This window comes from Mirounga leonina, unplaced genomic scaffold (assembly GCF_011800145.1).
Source record: "Mirounga leonina isolate KUSES-001 unplaced genomic scaffold, KU_Mleo_1.0 Mir_376, whole genome shotgun sequence".
NCBI classification, from domain to species: Eukaryota; Metazoa; Chordata; class Mammalia; order Carnivora; family Phocidae; genus Mirounga; species Mirounga leonina.
This window is the reverse complement of record NW_023270718.1, coordinates 6,595,022-6,618,265: the sequence shown is the minus strand read 5'-3', so window position 1 is coordinate 6,618,265 and position 23,244 is coordinate 6,595,022. Positions and strand designations below refer to the sequence as shown.

The 23,244-nt window shown below is 45.3% G+C and overlaps 2 protein-coding genes across 4 annotated transcripts in view; one reads left to right on the top strand and one right to left on the bottom strand.

Moving 5' to 3' along the window:
- The window catches only part of LOC117998274 (zinc finger protein 260-like), a 64,055-nt gene extending 43,081 nt beyond the window's left edge, over positions 1–20,974 (top strand). The window contains exons 8-9 of one of the 2 annotated variants that reach the window (XR_004675960.1): positions 1,042–1,127; positions 20,660–20,974. The gene's annotated coding sequence lies outside the window, so the exon portion shown is untranslated. The remainder of the gene's footprint in view (positions 1–1,041; positions 1,128–20,659) is intronic. The other variant, XR_004675961.1, reaches the window with a different exon arrangement.
- LOC117998311 (N-formyl peptide receptor 2-like) lies at positions 118–10,286 on the bottom strand. Of its 2 annotated transcripts, none has more exons than XM_034987072.1 (2): positions 10,258–10,286; positions 118–1,725 (listed from the first exon to the last, which is right to left on the bottom strand). In XM_034987072.1, exon 2 carries the CDS (start codon positions 1,712–1,714, stop codon positions 659–661), a length of 1,056 nt encoding a protein of 351 aa, XP_034842963.1. In that variant the 5' UTR covers positions 1,715–1,725; positions 10,258–10,286; the 3' UTR covers positions 118–658. The 2 variants fall into 2 exon arrangements, with proteins under 2 accessions (XP_034842963.1, XP_034842964.1); XM_034987073.1 differs by lacking the exon at positions 10,258–10,286 and adding an exon at positions 2,269–3,032.
- Positions 20,975–23,244: the final 2,270 nt, after the last annotated feature.

Below are 23,244 nucleotides of genomic sequence, written 5' to 3'. Positions count from 1 at the left end.
GTAGAAGCTGACAAGGACACTAGAGAAAAGGAAAGTAAGAGATCCATCTTTACATACACATAAATGCAGAAGTTCTAAACAAATCTAGAGAGATAAATTATAAATAGACAAAATACATCATGACCAAATGTGGTTTATTCTGGGACTGCAAGGGTAGTTTAACATGCAGAAATTAATGGTGCCACGCCTAGAGTGTAATGTATGATGATACAAATGAAAGGATAAAACTATATGATCATCTTAATATACGCATATAATGCAAGTCATACAATCCAATAGCCATTCATGATTTTAAAAAGAAAACTCTTAGTAAGCTATGAACACAAAGAAATTTCTGTAGTCTGATTAACAATAGCTTTAAAGAAACCCTAAGCAAAATTTTAATGGTAAAATAACTAGTTTTTCCCTTACTATACTCTCTCACCTAAACTTTACAAATTCCCCATCACTTTCTCTTCTCCTCCCTTGTACCCTTTGACAACCTCCACCTTATCCCAGGGTAGAGGCTGAGGTCCAAAATCAGAATGACACCTTATGTCACTTTTTTCCCCACAAGTCAGGGGACACCAAAGTATTTTTCCTGACCCAAGGTAAGATGAAGCTGGAAATGGGAGCAGGGTTAAGAGCATGCAGAGCTCAAAAATGTCCCCCAGCCCCCTCACATTGCCCGTAACTCTGCTTCTGCAGATGATAAAGCAGATTTGGCTGTTGTGTCACTGGTGTGGGTTATATCCTCACTAAGGGCCCTCTCCAGACTGGCAGGCAGGGAGTGGATCAATCGCTCTCGGAAGTCTCGGCCCACAAAGACGTAGAGCATTGGGTTGAGGCAGCTGTTGAAAAAGGCCAGGGAGCTCGTTGGATTAACAAAGACAGTAAGGATTTTGTACTTACGCTCCAACAACATCTCTCTGCGCCAGACTGTGCTTAAAAGGGCAATCAGTTGAAAGGGGAACCAACAGAGAAAGAAGGAAGCCACAACAGCGGTAAGGACCCGTAAGGGACGGCTGGACTTAATCATGCCTTTTTTGTGTATCTTGGCAGCAATGAGCCCATAGCAGATAGCAATGATGGACATCGGCATGCTGAAGCCAATGATAAACCGGATGATCCCTCTGGCCGTCAACATGGTGAGGGCCACCTTCATCCTCTCTTCAGTACTGTTGCCCCAGGATGCAAAGTTGAAAGTACATTGTATATTCCCTGTTCCATCATTTACTGTAGTCAAGAAGATGAAAACTGGCAAAGTAAGGATTAGGGCAAGAATCCAGGGTCCGATAATCACTTTTGTAGCCAGACTTACAGTACGGTGGTTCTGGACCCAGACTGGATGCAGGACACAAATACAGCGGTCCAGGGCAATGCAAGCAATGAGGAAGACACTCCCAAATAGGTTTATGTCCACCACAATGTGAACTGCCTTGCATAGGAACCAGCCAAAAGGCCACTGTTTTCTCATGGCCTTTGAGACAATGAGGAATGGTAGGGTGGCAGTGAAGGAGAAGTCGGCTATGGCGAGGTTCAGGTAACAGACGGTGGTGACTGTGCGTGGCATCCGGAATCCAGCCACCCAGATCACAAGCCCATTGCCCAGGACGCCAAGGACAAAGGTGATGCCAAGCACCACCAATGACAGGATCCACAGAACCGTGTAGCCAGCAGGCTCATGGAGCATCTCTTTGGGTCCATCCATTGGGATGGAGATGTTGCTTTCCATCTTGCCCACACCTGAAACATTTCAACAATTGCCATGTCTCATCTGAGGAACCATCTTACCGCATCCCTATTCATGGCCAACATCACCCTCCGCTAAGCTCCCACTCCAACCAGGACACCCGACTCAGCTGAAACTTGTGGCCAGTCATACTAAAAATTGGCACTCCCTTGGCTATTACTTTGGGAGAGGATAGTTCTCCATATTCCCACAGTTATTCAGATGTATTCCATCTATCAGGCTGATTGCCTAGTCAAGAGGATTTCAAGGCTCCTGTTCACTAGCAGAAAACTACTCTGAAGGTATAGAGATAAGAAAAAATTGACAGACAGTTATGGCCTAGTGAGGGGAAACACTAGACTCAGAGTCAGTAGGTCCACCTCTCACCCATGATTCACTGCATAGATGCTGGTAAGCTTGGCAAGCTCTTGCAGCCCCAGGTTCTCCCAGACTCCCAGCTCGCACTATGAGAACCCTTCGCCGGCTGTTTGCTTAGTATTGAGGTTAAAGTTTTAGGATTTGGTTTGAGTTTATAATTGAGGACTTTGAACAGTTACCGGTAATATGTAGTAATATTGTTACATCATGTGGATTCTGTGCTAGAGGAAGTCAGCAAAGGGGGCCCTATCTCTACTTTCAACCTTCTGTTTTTCATTGCTTGATATGGAGCTCTTCTCTGGGATGTGAAGAATTTTTACCCATTGCATAGCATTAGTGTTCTGTGGGATAAAGAATGTGAGAATAATAAAATTTGTTAGTAGTATCTGTTGGGTTCTTATCTGAGACCATGCACTGTGTTAATTGCTATATATGGGGATCCAGTTTGATCTACATAAGAATGCTATAATACTCATTATTTCTGGTTTTCATAAGAATAAACTGATGTTCAGAGCAATTATAGAAACTGCCCAAAGTCACTTCAGTAGTAAGTGGTAGAGGAAGGCCTTTGACCCAGGTTAATCTGGCTTTCTCTGTTACACCACTTTGACAGACATTGCTGGTTGCCCCCAACATCCATTCCCCAAGTCTCTTCTGCTGCCCAAACCGTAGTTTTGTTTAGTTACTCATCCTTCAGGGAAGGTGTTCCTCTCAGTCTCTGGAGGCAAATTCTGATTAGTTTCACCAGTAATTGGAATCCCCTTTGCTTTGCAAGGGCTTGCTTTAACAGTGGGCACATGACTAAATCCTGGACAGTAACACTGCTGGAAAATATCAGGGGGGGAGCTTCTGGGATAGATTTCCTTGCTTTTAAGAATCTCCCTTTTAAAAAAGAAGAAAGAATAATCCCCCCCCCAAAAGAAAAGAATAAGAATTCGAAAAAATGTAGTGTCTGCATCTGGACCAGGTCACATCTGTAACTACCGCATCCATATTCAACCCAGAAGTCTGTGTGACTCATGCACATTAACAAATTTTCTCATATTATGATCTCTTAGCTGTATCAGAAATATCCAGAGTGGCTGGGGTGCCTGGCTGGCTCAGTCAGTGGAGCGTGCGACTCTTGATCTCAGGCTTGTGAGTTCAAGCCCCACGTTGGGTGTAGAGATTACTTAAAAATAAAATCTTAAAAAAAAAAAGATACCCAGGGGGGCTACTAATAATGCATATTCATGAACCCCACTCTGGAATCTCTGCATAAAAGCTAAGGTGGTCTTCTATGGCCTCAAAAATTTGAGGATCAGTTTACTCTGGGCTATTCAGCCTCAAGAGAAATTGTAATTACCAAGCACCTGTTCACATTTAATACTCATAATAATATTGCAAGGTGTTGGGGCGCCTGGGTGGTTCAGTCAGTTAAGTGTCCAACTCTTGATTTGGCACAGGTCATGATCTCAGGGTCATGGCATGGAGCACCACATCAGGCTCTGTGCTCAGCAGGGAGTCTGCTTGCGATTCTTTCTCTCCCTCTTCTTCTGCCTCTCCCCACCCCTCTCTAAAATAAATAAATAGGGGCACCTGGGTGTTTCCGTCAGCTAAGTGAATCTTTTGGCTCAGATCATGATCTCAGGGTCATGAGATTGAGCCCCACGTCAGGCCCTGTGCTCAGTGAGGAGTCTGCTTGAGATTCTCCCTCCTCTCCCTCTGCCCCTCCAGCTCGTGCTCTTTCTCTCTCTCTAAAATAAGTAAATCTTTGGGCGCCTGGGTGGCTCAGTCGTTGAGCGTCTGCCTTCGGCTCAGGTCATGATCCCAGGGTCCTGGGATCGAGTCCCACATCGGGCTCCCTGCTCTGCGGGAAGCCTGCTTCTCCCTGTCCCGCTCCTGCTTGTGTTCCTGGTCTCGCTATATCTCTCTCTGTCAAAAAAATAAATAAAATCTAAAAAATAAATAAATAAATAAAATAAAATAAGTAAATCTTTAAGAAATAATAATAGGGTGAGGGAATGGGGTAATTGGTTATGGACATTAAGGGGGGCACTTGATGTAATGAGCACTGGGTGTTGTATGCAACAGATGAATCACTAAATTCTACCCCAAAACTAATAATATGCTATATGTTAACTAACCTGAATTTAAATAAAATAAAAACATAATAATAATAATAATAATATTGCAAGGTGTCTGTTGTTATCCCTTTTTTATCAAAGGGAAACTGTGGCCCAGGGGTTTCAGTAGTTTGTTCAACATCATGCCCAGCTAGTCAGCAGAGGTGGCAAGTTTTGAAAACTGGATTTAGCCAATTTCAGAGTCACTGCCTTTGCCAGTCTAAAATGCTGCTTTTTAAAGGGGTTCCCCCAAGATTACCTGGACGTGGTCTCCCTCCCTCCTGTCCTTCTTCCTGTCTTTACCAGTCACTTTCCCAGTGGGTCTCTATGGCACATTGCTTGATTTAGTGCAGTTTCTCAACCTTGGTACCATTGACATGTGGGGCTGGGTAATTGTTAGTTTTGGAAGACTGTCCTGTACACTGCAGAATGTTTAGCAGCATCCCTACCCCTACCTACCAAATGCCAGTAGCAGCTCCACCACCAGTTGTGACATCCAGAAGTAAATTGTCAAATGTCCCCTGGGTTGGGGGGGCGGGGGGCGGGAAGCACTCCCAGTTGAGAGTCACTGTTACCAGTGTAAAAAGCGCTGGGCTCTGGAGGGAGGTCAGTCTTTATTCTACTCTTCATCTGACACCTGCCCAAGGAGTTCTTAGTGCCATCTCTTTGAGCTTCAGTTTGCTCCTCTGCAGAATGGAGGCAGTTTTATGGTGAAGACTGATTTTTCAGGTGAGGATTAATTGAGAGTAGACGTGGAAGTGTTTGAGGCAGGACCGAGTGAGTCTTTAACAGATGGGAACTCTTGGTCTTCACCTGGCTCTGTACTGTGTCCTGGGGCTCAGTCCTGGGCCATGCATTGTGGAAGCTCAAGTTCAAGTCAAGAACAGCGCTCATAACAGTAGTAGTTAGTACTTAGGAACATTTTCGCATATGCCAAGAGCTCCTTTAGCCCACAACCCTCACATATGAGCATTTGAAATTCCACCAGAATTGTCCCCTCAACTCTCTTCCACCCACCATACTTCCTTGACAGAGTCATGTTCTCTCTACCCACTCACTAACCACCCTGTGAGGCACTCAGAAGATATGATGTGTTCAGTGATCTATAGATCTTGGTTTAAAAATGCTGCTACAACAAGGAAGGACAATTGTGCAGTGACAGGAGGGGAAAGGCCAATGAGGCAAAATTGTACATTATGGGCCCACCCTAGCTGTAGTTTGGGAGACAGGACCTGTGAACCACACACAATACTATTGTGGATTATGAGGGCTCCTGTTCAGTGAGCCCCTCAAATGTGCCAGTCACTGTCCATTTTATAATCTCCAATTACAGCAACCTTCTCTGGGATAAAGAGAGGAAACCACGGCTCTGGCAGGGGAAGTGACTTGCCTGGTGAGTGTCACAACTACGATGGGGCACAACTGAATTTATGACCAGATTTCAAATGGCAGCTCAGTACTTCTGTGTTAGCTTACTCTACTTCTCTAGCATATTTGCACTTCCAAGTTTTGCTTTTTTTTTTTCCCCTCCAAGTTTTTAAATAACTGTTTCAGTTCTCCTTTTCTCCTCTCTGCTTTTACCTGGCTTCGCCCCTCCTCATCCCCGTTCTCAGCTGATGCCTTTGCCTCATATTGTAATGGGAAAATGGTAACCATTAGAACTTTTTAGCCTGCGCTGCCCCAAACCTTCCAATCTACTTGCACTTGTTGTAGTGAGTAAAGCATTCTCATTCATCCCAGCAGCTACCCTCCCATGTTTGCTCTGGATCCCTCTCTACCTCACCTTCCTGAGAACTTTCCTCCTGCATTATCCCTTTTCTTTTCTGCCAAAGACAAAAATCCAAGATTTTCTTTCTACTAAGGCCATTCTCACTATCACATAAATGTTACCGTATCTCCTCCCTATAAAAAGAAACCATCCCGGGCGCCTGGCTGGCTCAGTGGGTAGAGCACATGACTCCTGGTCTCAGGGTCATGAGTTCAAGCCCCACAGTGGGCGTTGAGCTTACTTCAAAAAAATAAATAAGAAGAGACCATCCTTGGCCCATATTCTGTTCTAGCTTCAGCCCTATTTCTCTCAAGAGAATTCTTTCTGTGAAGAGGATTCACAGCCAAACTTTAGAAGGGAGTGTCTCCACTCCTCACCTCACATTTTCTCCTACACATACTCCAGACTGACTTCACTGTTCAGCACTCCACAGAATGTGCTCTCCTCAGGGATACCTGTGGGCTTTTTGTTACCAGCTCCAGTGGTCCTTTCTCAGTCCTCATCCTGATACCTCGGTGATGTAGCACCCATGTGACCCCTTCCTCCTCCTCCTTTTTTTAAAGATTTTATTTATTTACTTGAGAGAGAGAGAATGAGAGAGAGAGCATGAGAAGGGGGAGGGTCAGAGGAAGAAGCAGACTCCCCGCTGAACAGGGAGCCTCATGTGGGACTCGATCTCGGGACTCCAGGATCATGACTTGAGCCGAAGGCAGTCACTTAAATGTATCCACAGTACACTCTTGGTTGTTATTATAGCTCAATTGGCCACCTCTTCTCAGTCCAATTTACTAGCTTTTTCTCCTCTAAATTTAACTTTTTTTATTTTTAAAGATTTTTTTTTAAGATTTTATTTTAGAGGGAGAGCGCTCTTGTGCTCATGAGCAAGGGGAGGGGGAGAGGGAGAGAAAGAATCCCAAGCAGACTCCACATGATCATGGAGCCCAATACGGGGCTCACAACCCTGAGATCATGACCTGAGCCAAAATCAAGAGTTGGATGCTCAACCGACTGAACCACCCAGGTGCCTCTGAAAGATTTTATTTTTAAGTAACCTCCACACCCAACGTGGGGCTCAAACTCACAATCTCGAGATCAAGAGTCACACATTCCACTGACTGAGCCTCCAGGCACCCCCTCTAAGTTTAACTTTACATGTTAGGGTGTCTCTGGGTTTATACCTGCTCCCTTGCATCCTCTATACATAGTCTTTCCATAGTATCATCCAGTCTCATGGCTTAAAATACCACACTGATAACTTCTTTTTTAAAAAGTTTTATTTAGGGGCGCCTGGGTGACTCAGTCGTTAAGCGTCTGCCTTCGGCTCAGGTCATGATCCCAGGGTCCTGGGATCGAGCCCCACATGGGGCTCCCTGCTCAGTGGGGAGCCTGCTTCTCCCTCTCCCACGCCCCCTGCTTGTGTTCCCTCTCTCGCTGTTTCTCTCTCTGTCAAATAAATAAAATCTTTTTTTAAAAAAGTTTTATTTATTTAAGTAATCTCTACACACGGCGTGGGGCTCAAACTCACAACCCTGAGGTCAAGAGTCACATGCTCCACCGACTGAGCCAGCCATGTGCCCTGGTACCAATAGCCACCTTACTTGAAATCTCCCTGTGGGAATCCCATAGGCATTCCAAACCTGACATTACCCAAACCAAACTCTTAACTATCCCATCCCCCCAAATCTGCCTCTCTCCCAGTATTCCATATCTATCTGGATTAAACACTCAGCTGTTAAAGCTCCAAAACTAAAATGGATCCTTGATGTCTTTCCCTTATCACTCCAAATCTAAAATGGATCCTTGATGTCTTTCCCTTATCCTTATCATTCTTGATGTCTTTCCCAAGTATGTTGATTCTGTCTGCAAAGCAACTGAATCCACACCCAGAATCATTCACATCCCCAGTGCTCTTGTCCATGGCCCTTCGTCTGGCTTGCATATTTGCGCTGAACTTGCAAATAGCTTGTTCCTGTTTCAAATGCCTCCCCCACCACTACCCCCCCAAAAATCCATCTTCAGACCATAGCCAACTGATCTTTTTTTTTTTAAGATTTTATTTATTTATCTGACAGAGAGAGACACAGCCAGAGAGGGAACACAAGCAGGGGGAGTGGGAGAGGGAGAAGCAGGCTTCCCGCAGAGCAGGGAGCCCGATGTGGGGCTAGCCAACTGATCTTTTAAAAACAAAGAGCATGACATTATTCTGCTCAACATTCTCCAGTGGTTTCCAAACTCCTGACTTCCAAGCTCAAGCTTACCGAGCACTCTTGGATCTTTCCTGTCTATCCCTTTGTGACCCAATTTCCAAAGTGTAGGAGAGTCCTCACACCAAAAAACAATTCTTGAACACCAGCAGGTGTGTAAGAATTCAACTCAATTCTGACGCTATCAGATTGCACAGCTTAAAGGTTCAGTCCTAAAAGATGCCCCCTTGCCCCTGGGGCAATTCAGACCCCAGTTACAAGCCCAGGATACCTCTGCTTCTGACTGACTATCTCTAAATCATAGGTTCCCACAACATCTTCCTCAGATTCGATTAATCTGTTGCAGTGGCTCACAGGACCCAGAGAAGTATTTTACTTGCTAGATCACCAGTTTATTATAAAAGGATATAACTCAGGAACAGCAGATGAAAGAGATGCATAGGGCCAGGTATGGGGAAAGGACTCAGAGCTTCCATGTCTTCTCCAGGTGGGCTGCTCTACCCGCATCTCCACATCTCCACATGTTTTCACCAACTCAGAAGCTCCCTGAAGCCTGTCCTTTTGGGGTTTTATGGAGGCTTCATTACATAAGCATAATTGATTAACTCATTGGCCATTGTGGATTGAATTCAGTTTCCACCACTTCTCTCCCTGGAGGTCCGGGGACTGAGACTGAAAGTTCCAACCCTCCAATCACATTGTTGGTCCTCCTGGTAACCAGCCACCCCATTAACTTAACAAGACATCTCAGTTGCTCTCCTGACTTAGGAGATTCCAAGGGTTTTAGGAGCTTTGTGCCAGAAACAGGACAAAAACCAAATATATATTTATTATTATATATCACAACATCACACTCAATCATACTCCATACTTTCATTCTGATCTTGCACAATGCGCTCCATCCAAATGGAGTTCCTTCATGAAATTCCTTGAACATGCCAAGCTCATCCGCCATCTCAGAGCTTCTGCATCCTCTGTTCCTTCTGCCTACAGTGCTCTTTCAAGCTTCCCACATTTGGCTCTTACCAAATATTCATTCTCAGCTTAGTAATTACATCTTCAGAGGCACCACCTGGCCCACAATGCAGAGCAGCGACTCCAGGCACAGTTTATCCTACCAGATATTTTTATTTATTTATGCATTCTTTCATTTTCTAGTCTAAATATCCTCCACATTAGGAGCTCCTGGGTAGCTCAGTCAGTTAAGCATCTGCCTTCAGCTCAGGTTATGATCCCCGGGGTCCTGGGGTCAAGGCCCAAATTGGGCTCCCTGCTCAGGGAGGAGGCTGCTTCTCCCTCTCTCTCTGCCCCTCCCCCTGCTCGTGCTCTCTCTTGTGCACGCGCACTCTCAAATAAATTTTTTTTTTTTCAAATAAGTTTTAAAGAATTTTACATGAATGAATGAATGAATGAATGAATAAATAAATAAATATCCTCCACATTCGTATATATGCTAGAAGACTACCAAATTCTTTCGGTGCTAAAACTCTAGAGTAACGCTGTCCAGTAGAAACATACATGCAGGGCACCTGGGTGGCTCAGTTGTTAAGCGTCTGCCTTCGGCTCAGGTCATGATCCCAGGGTCCTGGGATCGAGTCCTGCATCGGGCTCCCAGCTCAGTGGGAAGCCTGCTTCTCCCTCTCCCACTCCCGCTGCTTGTGTTCCTGCTCTCGCTATATCTGTCTGTCAAATAAATAAATAAAATCTTAAAAAAAAAAAAGAAACATACATGCAAGCTACATGTGAGGCTTATCATTCTTTCTACAAAGTAAAAGAAATCGATTTTGATAACGTATTAATTTTAAATAATACATTGTATGTAACCCAACATGTCAAAAAGAATATCATTGAAACATATAACCAATATAAGAATTATCAATCAGCTATTTTACATTCTTTTTCCATGGTAAGTCTTTGAATGTACTAAATGGGTGTTACACTTAAAGCACATCTTGGACCAGCGAGAGCTCAATAACCATATGTGGCAAGTGGATTCTATATTGGACACCCAGCTCTGAAGGTTTAGGAGATATCTACCACCTAGCAGATGTTCAAATAATAATTTTTGAAATTGTCCGGCCCCCAACTTACCAACTGAGATCTGTTTTCTGTTGCTAGTTCCCAGCTTCCTGCAGAGTGACTCAGCTTGGGCAGATATTTTATTGGGTAAGGTAGGGGAGGGACAATGGAGCTGGAACCAATCAGGTGACAGAAACCCAGGGCTTTTTGCAATTTCCAGAAAGCACCCTGGATATGTTGTCTGTGTACTCTCCTTAGAGACTGAAGTCTGAATATTCCCCTCACCTCCAGCCTACTGTGGGAGACAGGAATTCAGCCCTCTAAATGTCAAGGGTCAAGGAGCGTGGGTGTCCAGGCCCTTTCTCCTTCAGAGACTCAGGAAAATGAAGGAAATAATTACTGAGGTGAGAAGAACTCAAGACAAGCAATACAAAGCGGGAGATGGTGGTTAAGCAAAAACTTGTTTCTCTCCTCACATAACAGTTCTGACACCAAATGTGTAGTAAAGGGCTGGATCCCACAAGACTGCCCCATTTCAGATGCTACTTGCAAGTCCCAGGTTGTCACCTATACCTGACTGACCCGCTATAAATCAGGGGTCCCTGTGAACCCCTCCTCAGGTTCAGTAATTTGCTAGAGTGGCTCGACAAACTCAGGAAGGCAATTTGCTTCTGTTTACCAGTTTATTATAAAGGATACGACTCAAGACCAGTGGAAGCAGGCATCCGTCATGTCAGTTTGGATGAAAAAATGAACAGTAGAGTTCTTATCACCCCCAGGCCTGGCTGGACCAGCTGAGGAACCTGTAGGAACGCAACCCCACTAGCTTACAAGTAGTTAATTAGCACTACTGTAAAGGTATAATCACCAAATGTACTTAATGAAATCTCTAACATAAAGAATAAAGATATTTTTCAGATTCTCAGTCTCTTGAGTTGGAAAAGACCTCCAGGGAACCAGATGAAGTGTTACTATAGCATCCAGCTTCTCAGGAGATCCCTGCCCCAAATTTTGCCCATTGTTTTATTTTAAAGATTTATTTGAGAGAGAGCACAAGCAGGGTGGAGAGGGGGAGAAAGAATCTCAAGCAGACTCCCCGCTGAACAGGGGCCTGATGCAGGGCTTGATCCCATGACCCTGAGATCGTGACCTGAGCTGAAATCAAGAGTCGGACACTGAACCAACTGAGATACTCTGGTGCCCCAAATTTTGCCCTTTAAAACCCCTCACTTGCAAGCCATTAGGGAGTTTGGGGCTAATGAGCATTAGCTCCACATTCTCCTGGGAGGCGCCACACCAATAAATAGCTCTCCTTTCTTAACTGCCAAAGCTCAATGTCAGTTTTTATTGGCTTACTGCACATCAGGTGGACAAACTCTCATTTGGTTTGGTTACACGGCCAAATGGAAGAGATGCATACAGCAAGGTATGCAGACGGTGGAGTGCACACTTTCCTCTCTGAGGGTACCACCCTCCCAACACCTTGGTGGGTCCACTAACCTGGAAGCTCATCAGATCTTTCCAGTCAAGAGTTTTGTTTTATTTTTTAAGATTTCATTTATTTATGAGAGAGAGAGCATGAGCAGGTTGAGGGACAGAGGAGCCCTGCATGGGGCTGATCCCAGGACTCTGGGATCTGACTCATGACCTGAGCCGAAGGCAAATACCCAGCCGACTGAGCCACTCAAGCACCCCTCCAGTCAAGAGGTTTTAGGGCCTGGGTGGCTCAGTCATTAAGCATCTGCCTTCGGCTCAGGTCATGATCCCAGGGTCCTGGGATCGAGCCCCACATCGGGCTCCCTGCTCAGCGGGGAGCCTACTTCTCCCCCTCCCTCTGCTTCTCCTCCTGCTCATGTTCTCTCTCTCTCTATCTCTGTGTCTCGAATGAATAAATAAAAAAATCTTAAAAAAAAAAAAAAGCCGTTGGGACCATACCAAAAGGGAAGGCTTCTGTACAGCAAAGGAAATCATTAACAAAACAAAAAAGACAACTTACTGAATGTGAGAAGATATTTGCAAATGATACATCCCATAAGGGGTTAATATCCAAGGTATATAAAGAACGTATACAACTCAACACCAAAAGTCCCCCCCAAATAATCCAAATAATCTGATTTTAAAATGGGTAAGAGGGGGGCACCTGGGTGACTCAGTCATTTAAGCGACCGACTCTTGATTTTGGCTCAGCTCGTGATCTCAGGGTCATGAGATCGAGCCCCACATCAGGCTTCACGCTCAGCACAGACTGCTTAAGATTCTCTCCCTCTGCCCCTCCTGCCTGTGCAATAAATAAATAAATAAATAAATAAATAAATAAATAAATAGAATCTTTTTTAAAAACGGGCAGAGGACCTGAATAAACATTTTTCCAAAGAAGCCATATGGATGGCCAACAGATACATGAGAAGATGCTTGACATCACTAATCATCAGGAAAATGCAAACCAAAATCATAATGAAATATTACCTCACACCTACCAAAATGGCTAGAATCAAAAAGACAAGAAATAACAAGTATGGTGAGGATGTGGAGAAAAAGGAACCCTCATGTTGGTGGGAATGTAAATTGGTACAGCCACTGTCAGAAACAGTATAGAGGTCCTCAAAAAATTAAAAATAGAAATACTACGTGATTCAGTAATTCCACTGGATATTTATCCAAAGAAAATAAAAACACTAAATTAATGTTTAATTCTTTCTTAATTAAAAAGATAAAACACCCTTGGGCGCCTGGGTGGCTCAGTTGGTTAAGCGACTGCCTTCGGCTCAGGTCATGATCCTGGAGTCCCGGGATCGAGTCCCGCATCGGGCTCCCTGCTCGGCGGGGAGTCTGCTTCTCCCTCTGGCCCTCCCCCCTCTCATGCTCTATCTCATTCTCTCTCTCAAATAAATAAAATCTTTAAAAAAAATAAATAAAATAAAAGCACCAGGGTAATTTGGTGGATTTGGGGGCCATCACTGAGATGGAATTCCATGAGAAGAGGCAGAGTATATTAGTATGCTAGAGCTGCCTTAATAAAATACCACAGACTGGGCAGTTTAGACAATAGAAACTTATTTCCTCCCAGTTCCAGAGGCTGGAAGTCCCAAGATCAAGGTGTCAGCAGCGCTGTTTTTTCCTGAGGCCTGTCTTCTTGGCTTGTAGATGGATGTCTTTCTTCTGTGTGTGTCTGTATCTTCATTTCCTGTTCTTATAAGGACACCAGTCAAATTGGGTCAGAGCCAAAGGCCCTCTCTCCAAATACAGTCACATTCTGAGGTAGTGGGGTTAGGGCTTCAGCATATGAATTTTGGAGGGACACAGTTCCTTCCATCACACAGAGTTATCAGAGAAGGTAATGAGATCAAATTCTAGAAATGGGCCTGAAGGGACAAATGAACCCAAGATGATGTGCCTGAAATTCAAGAGCAAGGTCCAAGCTGGAGGCAGGGAATTGGGGATTATTAATGAGGTGTGGTTGAAGCCTTAAGTGTGGATAGGTTCACCCAGAGAGAATGTAAAACATGAGAGGAAGAGATTCTTTTCTAATTACTAGCATATGGTAATATGTAGTGCACAAGAATACCTGCTAATGATAATTCATGCCAATTAACTAATCCATACTAATTCAGGATAACTTTGCATCAGTTATCTTACTTGTTTTGCTCAAACATGTCCTCCATGAGAATTATTATCCTTAATTCACAGATGGGGTGACTGAGGCTCAGCAAAGTAAAAATGGGGGTCAAATCCAGCCCCCCCATCTATTTTTGATTGGCTTATATTTTTTAATGGCTGAAGAAAAAAGAATAATATTCTGTGTCAAGTAAAAATTATATACAATTCCAATTTCAGCATCCTTAAATAAAGTTTTATTGGCACACAGCTATAACAGCAAGGTTGAGTAGTTTTGATGGAGACACTATGGCCTGCAAAACATAAAATATTTACTACTGTGGCCCTTTACAGAAAATGTTGGCCAATCCCTGGGTTGGATGGCTTGACCAATTGCAACACTAGCCAATGGTAAATTTGGGTGTCCAGCCCAGGCAATCTGGCTTCACCATCTCAGGCACTGTGATTTACTGAAAGACTTTGCTGGCCATTTCAGATACAACAAGAGTCAGGGATTTTTGCAACATAGGCAGGAACTTGTCCCACCAAGGCCAAGCTCAATCATTTCCCCTTGGCCTTACACAGATTAGACAATGGGGACACTCAGGAATCTGAGTCCTGTTGAGAATTTCCATTTTTTCACCTTAGTCACTTTACCTCTGTCCGTTTTACAAATCCTGGTGTGTTAATCATAGGCCATTTGGTAGCAAAGAACAAAACCCGCATATGCTTCAGTAAAGAGGGCTTATGGGAAACATGCAGGGGCATCCAGGAATCCCGGCTTCAGGAAGAACACCAGACTTCCAAAGACCTGGAAATTTGTGTGGGAGTTACTCTCTGTGGGGTCCCATGTCTCTTATTTTCTCTCAGCACCTGAACGCTTCTCCTCTATGAATAGTAGTGCCCTCTGCCATTCTCTTCACTTTAATTCCCAGTAAGACTATGACTTCCTTTTGACTCTTGGTTACATCCACACTTGTTACCCTTCCTCCCTTGGGAACCTTCTAACATGTGTCTTATATGTATGACTCCAAAGAAATTTTTATAAAACACAAATCTGAACATGCCCTACTTCTGATTAAAAATCTTCAGTGATTTCCCATTTCATCCTCATCCTCCTGGCTTGGGATGCTGTGTGTGAAGTTAGGAGCTGTGGCAGCTATGTTGCAGCCATTAGGTGGCAAACTCCAGGAAGAAAGCCACCAAACTGGGGATGATAAAGTGGAAGGATTAAAATAAATGTGGTTCTTGATGATATTATTCAGACAGAATCCAGCCTAGTACTGTCCATTTCCAAAATTCTTGTAAAGTAGACCATAAATATTGTGTTGGTTTCAGATGTTGTTAGGTATAATTGTAAACTGTAAATGACTTATAATTGAAAAACCCTAATTGATTCAGGGCCTTGGCAATAATGTTTTTAGGATGATTGTCTTTACTCTTCTTAGGAGACCAGAACTTAGAATTATCCAGAGCAAGGGCCACAGTCTATGGAAATTCCAGGTGGGAAATGTATCTCTAGGGGCTAGGGACCTCAACAAGGACACATCAGAATGATGGAGTCAAGAGACTCTTTGGAGTGAGTTATCGAGAAATGCAAGATGAAGAAATAAATATAGTGAATGTACACTATTCCCTCAGGATGTTTTGCTGTGAAAGAGAGCCAAGAATTTGTTGGAAACTAAAGAAGGACGTGGAATCAAAGAATACATTTTTTATAAGATAAGAGGTTCTAGACCATATTGGGGTGCCGAAGGGAATGTTGGAGTAGAGAGAAGATATTGTTGCCACAGGGAAAAGGGGAAAAGTGAAGGAGGGAAGTTCTTAAGAAAGTGGGTTGGGGGCAAGGTTCAGAAGACAAGTAGAAAGCTAGGTCTTGGGGCGCCTGGGTGGCTCAGCTGTTAAGCATCTGCCTTCGGCTCAGGTCACGATCCCAGGGTCCTGGGATCGAGCCCCACGTCGGGCTCCTTGCTCAGCGGGGAGCCTGCTTCTCCCTCTGCCTCTGCTGCTCCCCCTGCTTGTGCTCTCTCTCTCTTTCTCTGTCAGGTAAATAAATAAAATCTTAAAAAATAATAATAATAATAAAAAAAAAGAAAGCTAGGTCTTGGGCTGGTGTACTTGCTTGTTGGTCATGGAGGCAAAAGCAGAGAACAGCGGGGCAGGAGGAGACAGGAGGGTGGATTTGGTGGAGTACAAAGCAAGGGCATCAGCTGTGAGTGGACATGACAGAGGAGGTTCAGAGCTTTAAGGAGAAAGCAGAAAGGCCAAAGTAATTATCATGGACCTTGGGGAAGTGAAGGTAATAGAGAAGCAGTAGCCTTCCAGAGCAGTGATTCCTGGTCTCCACATGAAGAGGCTGGTGCTGGATGTTCCATGGAACCCATCAACAGGACTCAGCTCTGCCTCCTCAAAACTGCAACCTTAAACCTTAGGGCAGTCACCTCCCCTCTCCAAGCCAGAGTTTCTTCCGTCATTTGGTGATGATTATGTTTAGCCCGTTCGGAGCTTGCTGAGCTCAGAGGCAAGAAGAGTGGGGATGCAGCACAGTAATGGCTCTGTAGATGGGACTCAGTAAATGGGAGCCACCGTGATTTGGACTGGTTGCACGTAACAGGCTTCCTGCTCACCCTCCAACCATGGTGGAGTAACAGTTGCACAGTGTGTCCCCTCCTGTCATTGCAGAATCTTCCTTATTCATTGCTTTTCAAATGATTGCCTTAAAGATTCTTGAGGACAAACAGTCCTCAGGGTGTCTCTGTGGTTAGTTGTGGGGGAGGGAGGAGAGAGGGAAGGGGGAAACATCTGCAAGTTACTTCTCAGACTGTAGGGCATCGAAGTTCCATAGAAAAGTGAGCCATGTATGTAACTTTAAATGGTCTGGTAGGTACTTCGAAAAAATAAGAAGAAACACGTGAGGAGAGCCTGGGTGGCTCAGTCGGTGAAGCGTCTGGCATCTGCTCGGGTTGAGATCCCGGGGTCCTGGGATCAAGCTGAGTGGCGCTCCCTGCTCAGCAGAGAGTCTGCTTCTCCCTCTGCCTCTGCCCCTCCCCCCACTTGTGCACGGGCTCTCGCTCTCTCGCTCTCAAATAAATAAAAAAAATATTAAAAAAAAACAAAACAGGTGATGTTAAATTTTAGAAAATATTTTACTTAATCTGCCATGGCCAAATAATTGTCATTTCAATATGGAGTCAATATAAAAATTATTGAGATATTTCACATTATTTTTTAACATTCTAAGTCTTTGAAATCTGATGGGTGCTTTTACTCGTACAACCCATCTCAAATAAGACTAACCATGTTTCGAGGGCTCGAAATACGGGGGGTGAGTGGCTATTGCACTAGATAGCTCAGGTGCAGAGGTGGGATGGCAGAGTAGGAGCAGAAGGAGACCTTGGCTGGAATCTGACAGCCTGAGCTGCTGAGTAAAGCTCTCGGCAAGAGCCCAGCATGTATTTTGCACAGCCCATCTTGCTAACTTTCATCCCCAGCACGTATTTGGACGGTAATTACTACCGTGCTCTTCTTCATCCCCAAGAGTACGGAGCCCACACAATGGATGGAGAAGGGCACCCCATCTCTCCGGTCAGGAGAACCACAGAGACCAGAGCCTGACTTCCTCTAGCACAGAATCCACAAGCTATAACACTTGATGACACATTGTTACCACTCACTGATCCATTTTGCCTGTCCTTGAAAACCAACCAAATATTGTGCCTGACCTCTCACAAAGGGGAGCTCTCATGCCCCTTATGAGAGAGGAGGGCAGGATCTGAGATGGGGAAGTTCCGTCTTGTTGCCCTCAGGCAGAGAGTCAGGGGAGGAAGAAAGTCTTAGCTCATGTCTGTCTGACTGTGAGTCATTGGAGCTATCTCTCATCAATCAATCATCAACCAGATGTCCATACACCTTTTTTTTCTTTGCGTCTTAAAAATTGTGATAAAATACACATAATGTTTACTATTTTTAAGTACATAAGTTAGTGGCATTAAGCACATTCATATTGCACAACCATCACCACGCCCTAGTTCCCGAACTTCCTCATCACCCCAACAGAAACTCCGTACCCATCAAACAGTAATTCCCCATTCCCCAGCCCCTGGCAACCTGAATCTGCTTTCTGACTGAGTTTGCCAGTTCTGGACATTTATCTACGTGGAATCATATAATATGTGATCTTTTATGTATTGCTTCTTTCTCTTTTCGAGGTACATCCATGTTATAGTAAGCGTCAGTGCTTTGTTCCTTTTTATGGCTGAATAATATTCCACTGTGTGAATGGACCACACTTTGTCTCTCCACCCATCCGCTAATGGATATTTGGCTTGTTTCCTTCCACCTTCTGGCTACTGTGAAGAGAGCTCCTATGACCATCTGTGCACGTTTTTGTTAGAGTTCTTGTTTTCTCTATATACTTTTTGCCCAATCTTTTCTCTCAGAGGGCAAGGACCTTAGCCTCTTTAGCTAAGTGATCTCGCTGGTAGGCTTGCATGTTAGCAATTGTGGGAGTATCTGTGCATGTTAGCAATTGTGGGAGTATCTGTGATAGTGTGATTTATAATAAAAAATATGTATTTGAGGGGCGCCTGGGTGGCTCAGTCGTTAAGCGTCTGCCTTCAGCTCAGGTCATGATCCTAGAGTCCTGGGATGGAGCCCCGCATCAGGCTCCCTGCTCAGCGGGAGGCCTGCTTCTCCCTCTCCCACTCCCCCTGCTTGTGTTCCCTCTCTTGTTGTCTCTCTCTCTATCAAATAAATGGATAAAATCTTTTAAAAAAAATATGTATTTGATCTTCACCCCTGTTTCTGTCATAAAGCTCCCAAATCTCTTGAAATTTCCCATAATGGGAGTAATGAAGGTGTTTGTTGTTACGTTAATGAGGTGACTTTTGAAAAGCACCTAAGGATGGGGGCCAGTCACCAGAGGAGTCAACTTTCAGTAACCCCGCCCCCTCCTTCCGCCATCTCCTGGGAGGGGAGAGGGGCTGGAGATTGAGTTCAGTCACTAATGACCAAAGATTTAATCAGTCATGACTATGGAATGAAGCTCCCATTAAAATCCAAAAGGCTGGGTTTTGGAGGGCTTACAGTTTGGGGAACCAGAATGCTTCCACATGCCACCAGGCTTAGCCCCAAACTCCATGGGGACAGAAACTCCTTTGATTGGGACCTCGCCCTATGTTTCACTTCATCTGGCTGTTGATTCATACCCTTTATTATTTTTTTAAGATTTATTTATTTATTTGAGAGCGAGAGAGCAGAGTGGTGAGAACACAAGTCGGGGGAGAGGCAGAGGGAGCCTGATGCGGGGTTCAATCCCAGAACCCTGGGATCATGACCTGAGCTGAAGGCAGATACTTAACCGACTGAGCCACTGAGGCGCCCCAGTTCATATCCTTTAATATTCTTGGTAATAAACTGGTAATCTAATGAGTAAACAGGTTTCCTGAGTTCTGTGAACTACTCTAGCAAATTAACCAAACCCAAGGAGGAGGTTGTGGGAAGCAGGTGACAATTTGGTCTTGCACCTGGCATCAGAAGTGGGAGGGGGGCAATCCCGTGGGACTGAGCCCCCAACCCGTGGGGTCCGACTCAGTGTAGTGTTGGAATTGCGTCAAACTGTAGGACACCCAGCTGGTGTCAAAGAATTGCTTGGTGGTGTGGGGAAAACCCCACATGTTGAAATGAGGTTCAGAGTCATCGACTCCTCATTTTCCTCTTCCTTGACCCGCTCTTTGTCATGGCAGCTGTGCATCCAGCCCGGAGTCTAAATCTCTAGTGGAGGAACTAGATTGCAAATTTAATTTAATTTTAATGCATTTAAATCTAAATAGCTCCATGTGGCTGGAGGCCACAGGGTTGGCCCTGCAGCTCTAGTGTGACTGAGGGTCCCTCTCCCCTTCTCCCCACCACACTCTGAGCTCATCAAGGCTGTTCTGAGTCCCGTTTGCCTCTGCGTTCTGGCCACAGAGCCTGACACGTGCAGGCCCCAGAGAATATGAAGGAGTAAGTACCCTCAGGTCTCCTGATTGCCTTTGTATTCCCAAATTTCTCTCCGCTTTTGACAAATATATTTGTGAGACAGCTACTGGTGTTTTCTGATAACCTTTCAAACCTCAGGGAGATGCGTATGTTGTCAGCGCAGATCACAAATCAACCCTAAGGTGCAGGGGCCAGCAGAGGTAGGAGCATGGGGGTGAGGGCTTGGGTGTTTAGATTCCCAAGAGTCTCTGGCTCAGCCACAAATGGTGCCAACACATCCCTGAGTGTTTGGAAATCAGGAGAGACCCCAGTTCCTGTTACTCAGGCAGCCCCTGGTCTACTTCTCCTTCTGGTCCCTCAGCTCTGCTCCTTTAGAAATCATGGAAGATTGTGCAAAGCTGTTGAATCTCAGATCTGTACCTCTGAAACAAATAATGCAATATATGTTAAGGAAAAGAAAAAAAAAGAAGAAGGTAGCAGGAGGGGAAGAATGAAGGGGGGGAAATCGGAGGGGTAGACGAACCATGAGAGACGATGGACTCTGGAAAACAAACTGAGGGTTCTAGAGGGGAGGGGGGTGGGAGGATGGGTTAGCCTGGTGATGGGTATTGAGGAGGGCACGTTCTGCATGGAGCACTGGGTGTTATGCACAAACAATGAATCATGGAACACTACATCTAAAACTAATGATGTAATGTATGGGGATTAACATAACAATAAAAATTAAAAAAAAAGAAATCATGGAAGATTGAGAAATTTTGCTTCATCAGAAGATAGATCTGTGAAGGGTAGAGAACAGAGAACCTCAGCTCTAGGGCAACTAGGGAGTGCTGGGGACCCAGACTCCTGGCACCGAGGACTTCATGGCTCTGACCCTCTGCCTTCCCAACTCTGTTAACAGTCCCTCTGTAGAGGATTATCTGCACAAGGAAGAGAGACAGAGAATATTCACACAACAGGACGGTCCTCTACAGGAAGGAGAATGAGCCAATCATAACAACGTGCACAACTGTGGATGAATCTCACAGACATAATGTTGAGCAAAAGAAGCCAGGCACCAGAGGCACCTGGGTGGCTCAGTTGGTTGAACGTCCGACACTTGACTTCAGCTCAGGTGATGGTCTCGGAGTTTCGGGGTCGTGGTATTGAGTGCTGCATCAGGCTCTGTGCATGCAGCAGGGAGTCTGCTTGAGATTCTCTCTCTCCCTCTGCTCCTCCTCCCACTCATGTACTCTCTCTCTCTCTCTCGCCCTCTCTAAAGAAATAAAATCTTTAAAAAGAAGAAGAAGCCGCCACTAGGCATACAAGAGGAGGCACTGTCTGAAATTTTAAAACGGGTCGATTAGACCGAGTCGATTAGAATCAGGACAGTCCGTCTCGTGTGTGGGGGGGGTGGGGGGAGGATGGGCACGGGGTGAGGGCAAGGGGGTGGTGAGATGTTCTCCTTCTTGATCTTGTGACCATTTGTTGGTGGTACATTTATGATAAGTGTAATGTTCTGTATGTATATTATACTTTGGTAAACAGTTCACTAGAGAGAGAAAGAAGGGAGGACAGAAAGAAAAGAGGCGGGAGGTAGAGGGGATGGAGGGGTGCAGGACAGAGAAAAGAGAAAGGGAGGAGGGAGCACTTTCCTGGCACAGGAGAGGTGAAGGGTGGGTTTCAGAGATTTCTGCAGCTGCAGATTTGAGGTGGGTGAGTTGACACAGGGCTCCAGGAAGACAGTGAAAATCATTTCGTACTCTTCCCCACCCCACCTCATCCACACAGAGGGGCGCTGGGAGAAACACCAGCACTACGCACAGAAATATCTGTGTTCCCAGCACAGTTGTCAGTGACCTGAAGCAATCTGGATAGTGCCTGAGGCAGAGACCACCACGGACAAATGCCCAGTCTGGGCAGGATTATTTCCACAGGCTTCAGATGGTCTCGGTCCCCCAAGCCTCAGAACAGGCAGGGACCATGATTTCTTGACTCTGACATGGTGGCGACCCCAAATCTGTCCTTCTCTCTGCCCCCTGTTGTCTGTGGGGGCAACACCAGTGATGTGTTGAGATGGCTTGTACCCTCTCGCAAAGAGATAGTTGTTAAAATTTCAGGAATTTTAGGAGCCATTATTAGAAATCAATCATATAAAATTAAGTCACATTTTAAAAAGACAAATTCTTAAAATCCATCACCTCCTAATTTCTTTGCTATATTTGAGGAGCAAATCAAGTTCCAACATACATCTTTGTTTCACGTCTGTCTTTCATTAACGTAAACAAAAATACCACCCGACATTCATGTCGCACCTACACTTCTTCGTCAGTGAACGAGCTACATATTTGCTGGATTAGATGATAATCAAATATTCGTTTGTAGTCTGATAGTGTGATATTACTGTTGGCGACAGAATTATGAAAATTGGTGCAGGGTTTTGCAAGAAACAGCAAGTCTCCTGAAACTACAGTCGTATGGAATTTACAACAAAGAGTATCATGGATTGTACTATTATTTGTAAACTGTGTGCTACCTGGGCTTTAAAGTCAGTAAATCTTTTATTGTAAACGTAAGTCTCTATGTACAGGCATACTGTTTTTCCTGGAGCCCGTTGTTAACATTTAACAGCACACCGCAGTGCAGAAAGCACGGGGACCTCCGATTCCGAACGAGCCGTGTTCAAATCCCAGCTCCGCTGCTACCTGTGTGACCTTCACCGGGTCACTTACCTTTTTGAACCTCAGTTTTCTCTAACACCGGGTCTGGAGTAACTGTCTGAAGGAGACCTTTGGTTAGAGCTAATGGATGTGAAGTAGGCGGCCTGGGGTGTGGCGCAGACCCTGGCCACCATCAACATTTTGGCTATTTCCGCCTGCTGGAGACAGGCCTGCAGCACTGACCACAGAGGAGGCTCCCGGCATCTGTCCCTCTGACTTCCTCCATCTGGAGCCCACAGGGCACCCCTTCGTGCCCTGCCATCTGTGCTGCATGCTGTCCACTCCCCAAACTTTTCCAAGCTCCTTGAAATAGTCTCGAGCGGGCGGGTCTTTTCTCCCTCCTCCAGAGCTGAGGAAGCCGGGGCCCAGGGATTGGCTCTGTGGCCAGCACAGCTCCATCCACGCACATCCGTGAGGTCATGGGCTCTCCTCGTCTGCAGCTGGAAGGAGGACACTCGGCCAGGGTAGGACAGGACTTGCCGAAGGCCACCAGCCTTGGAACCCAGGAGCAGCTGACTCCAGACCGTGGGCCCCTCCCAGACCCTACCGGGCTGACCCCCCCAGATCATGACTGAGGTGGCCAGAGTCCCCTGTTGCCACCTGAACCATTCACGGAGACCTTCAGTGCTGCTGGTTCGGGAACAGTTAACAAGTATCTCACATGGCAGTGTGCCAGGCAGATGCTCTCTCCGTGAATCTGAAGGGCTACCCTGTGAGGGACAACTTGAGATACTTCCATTTCACAGATGAGGAAAGAGAGGCTCAGGGGAATGAAATGACTCCTTGC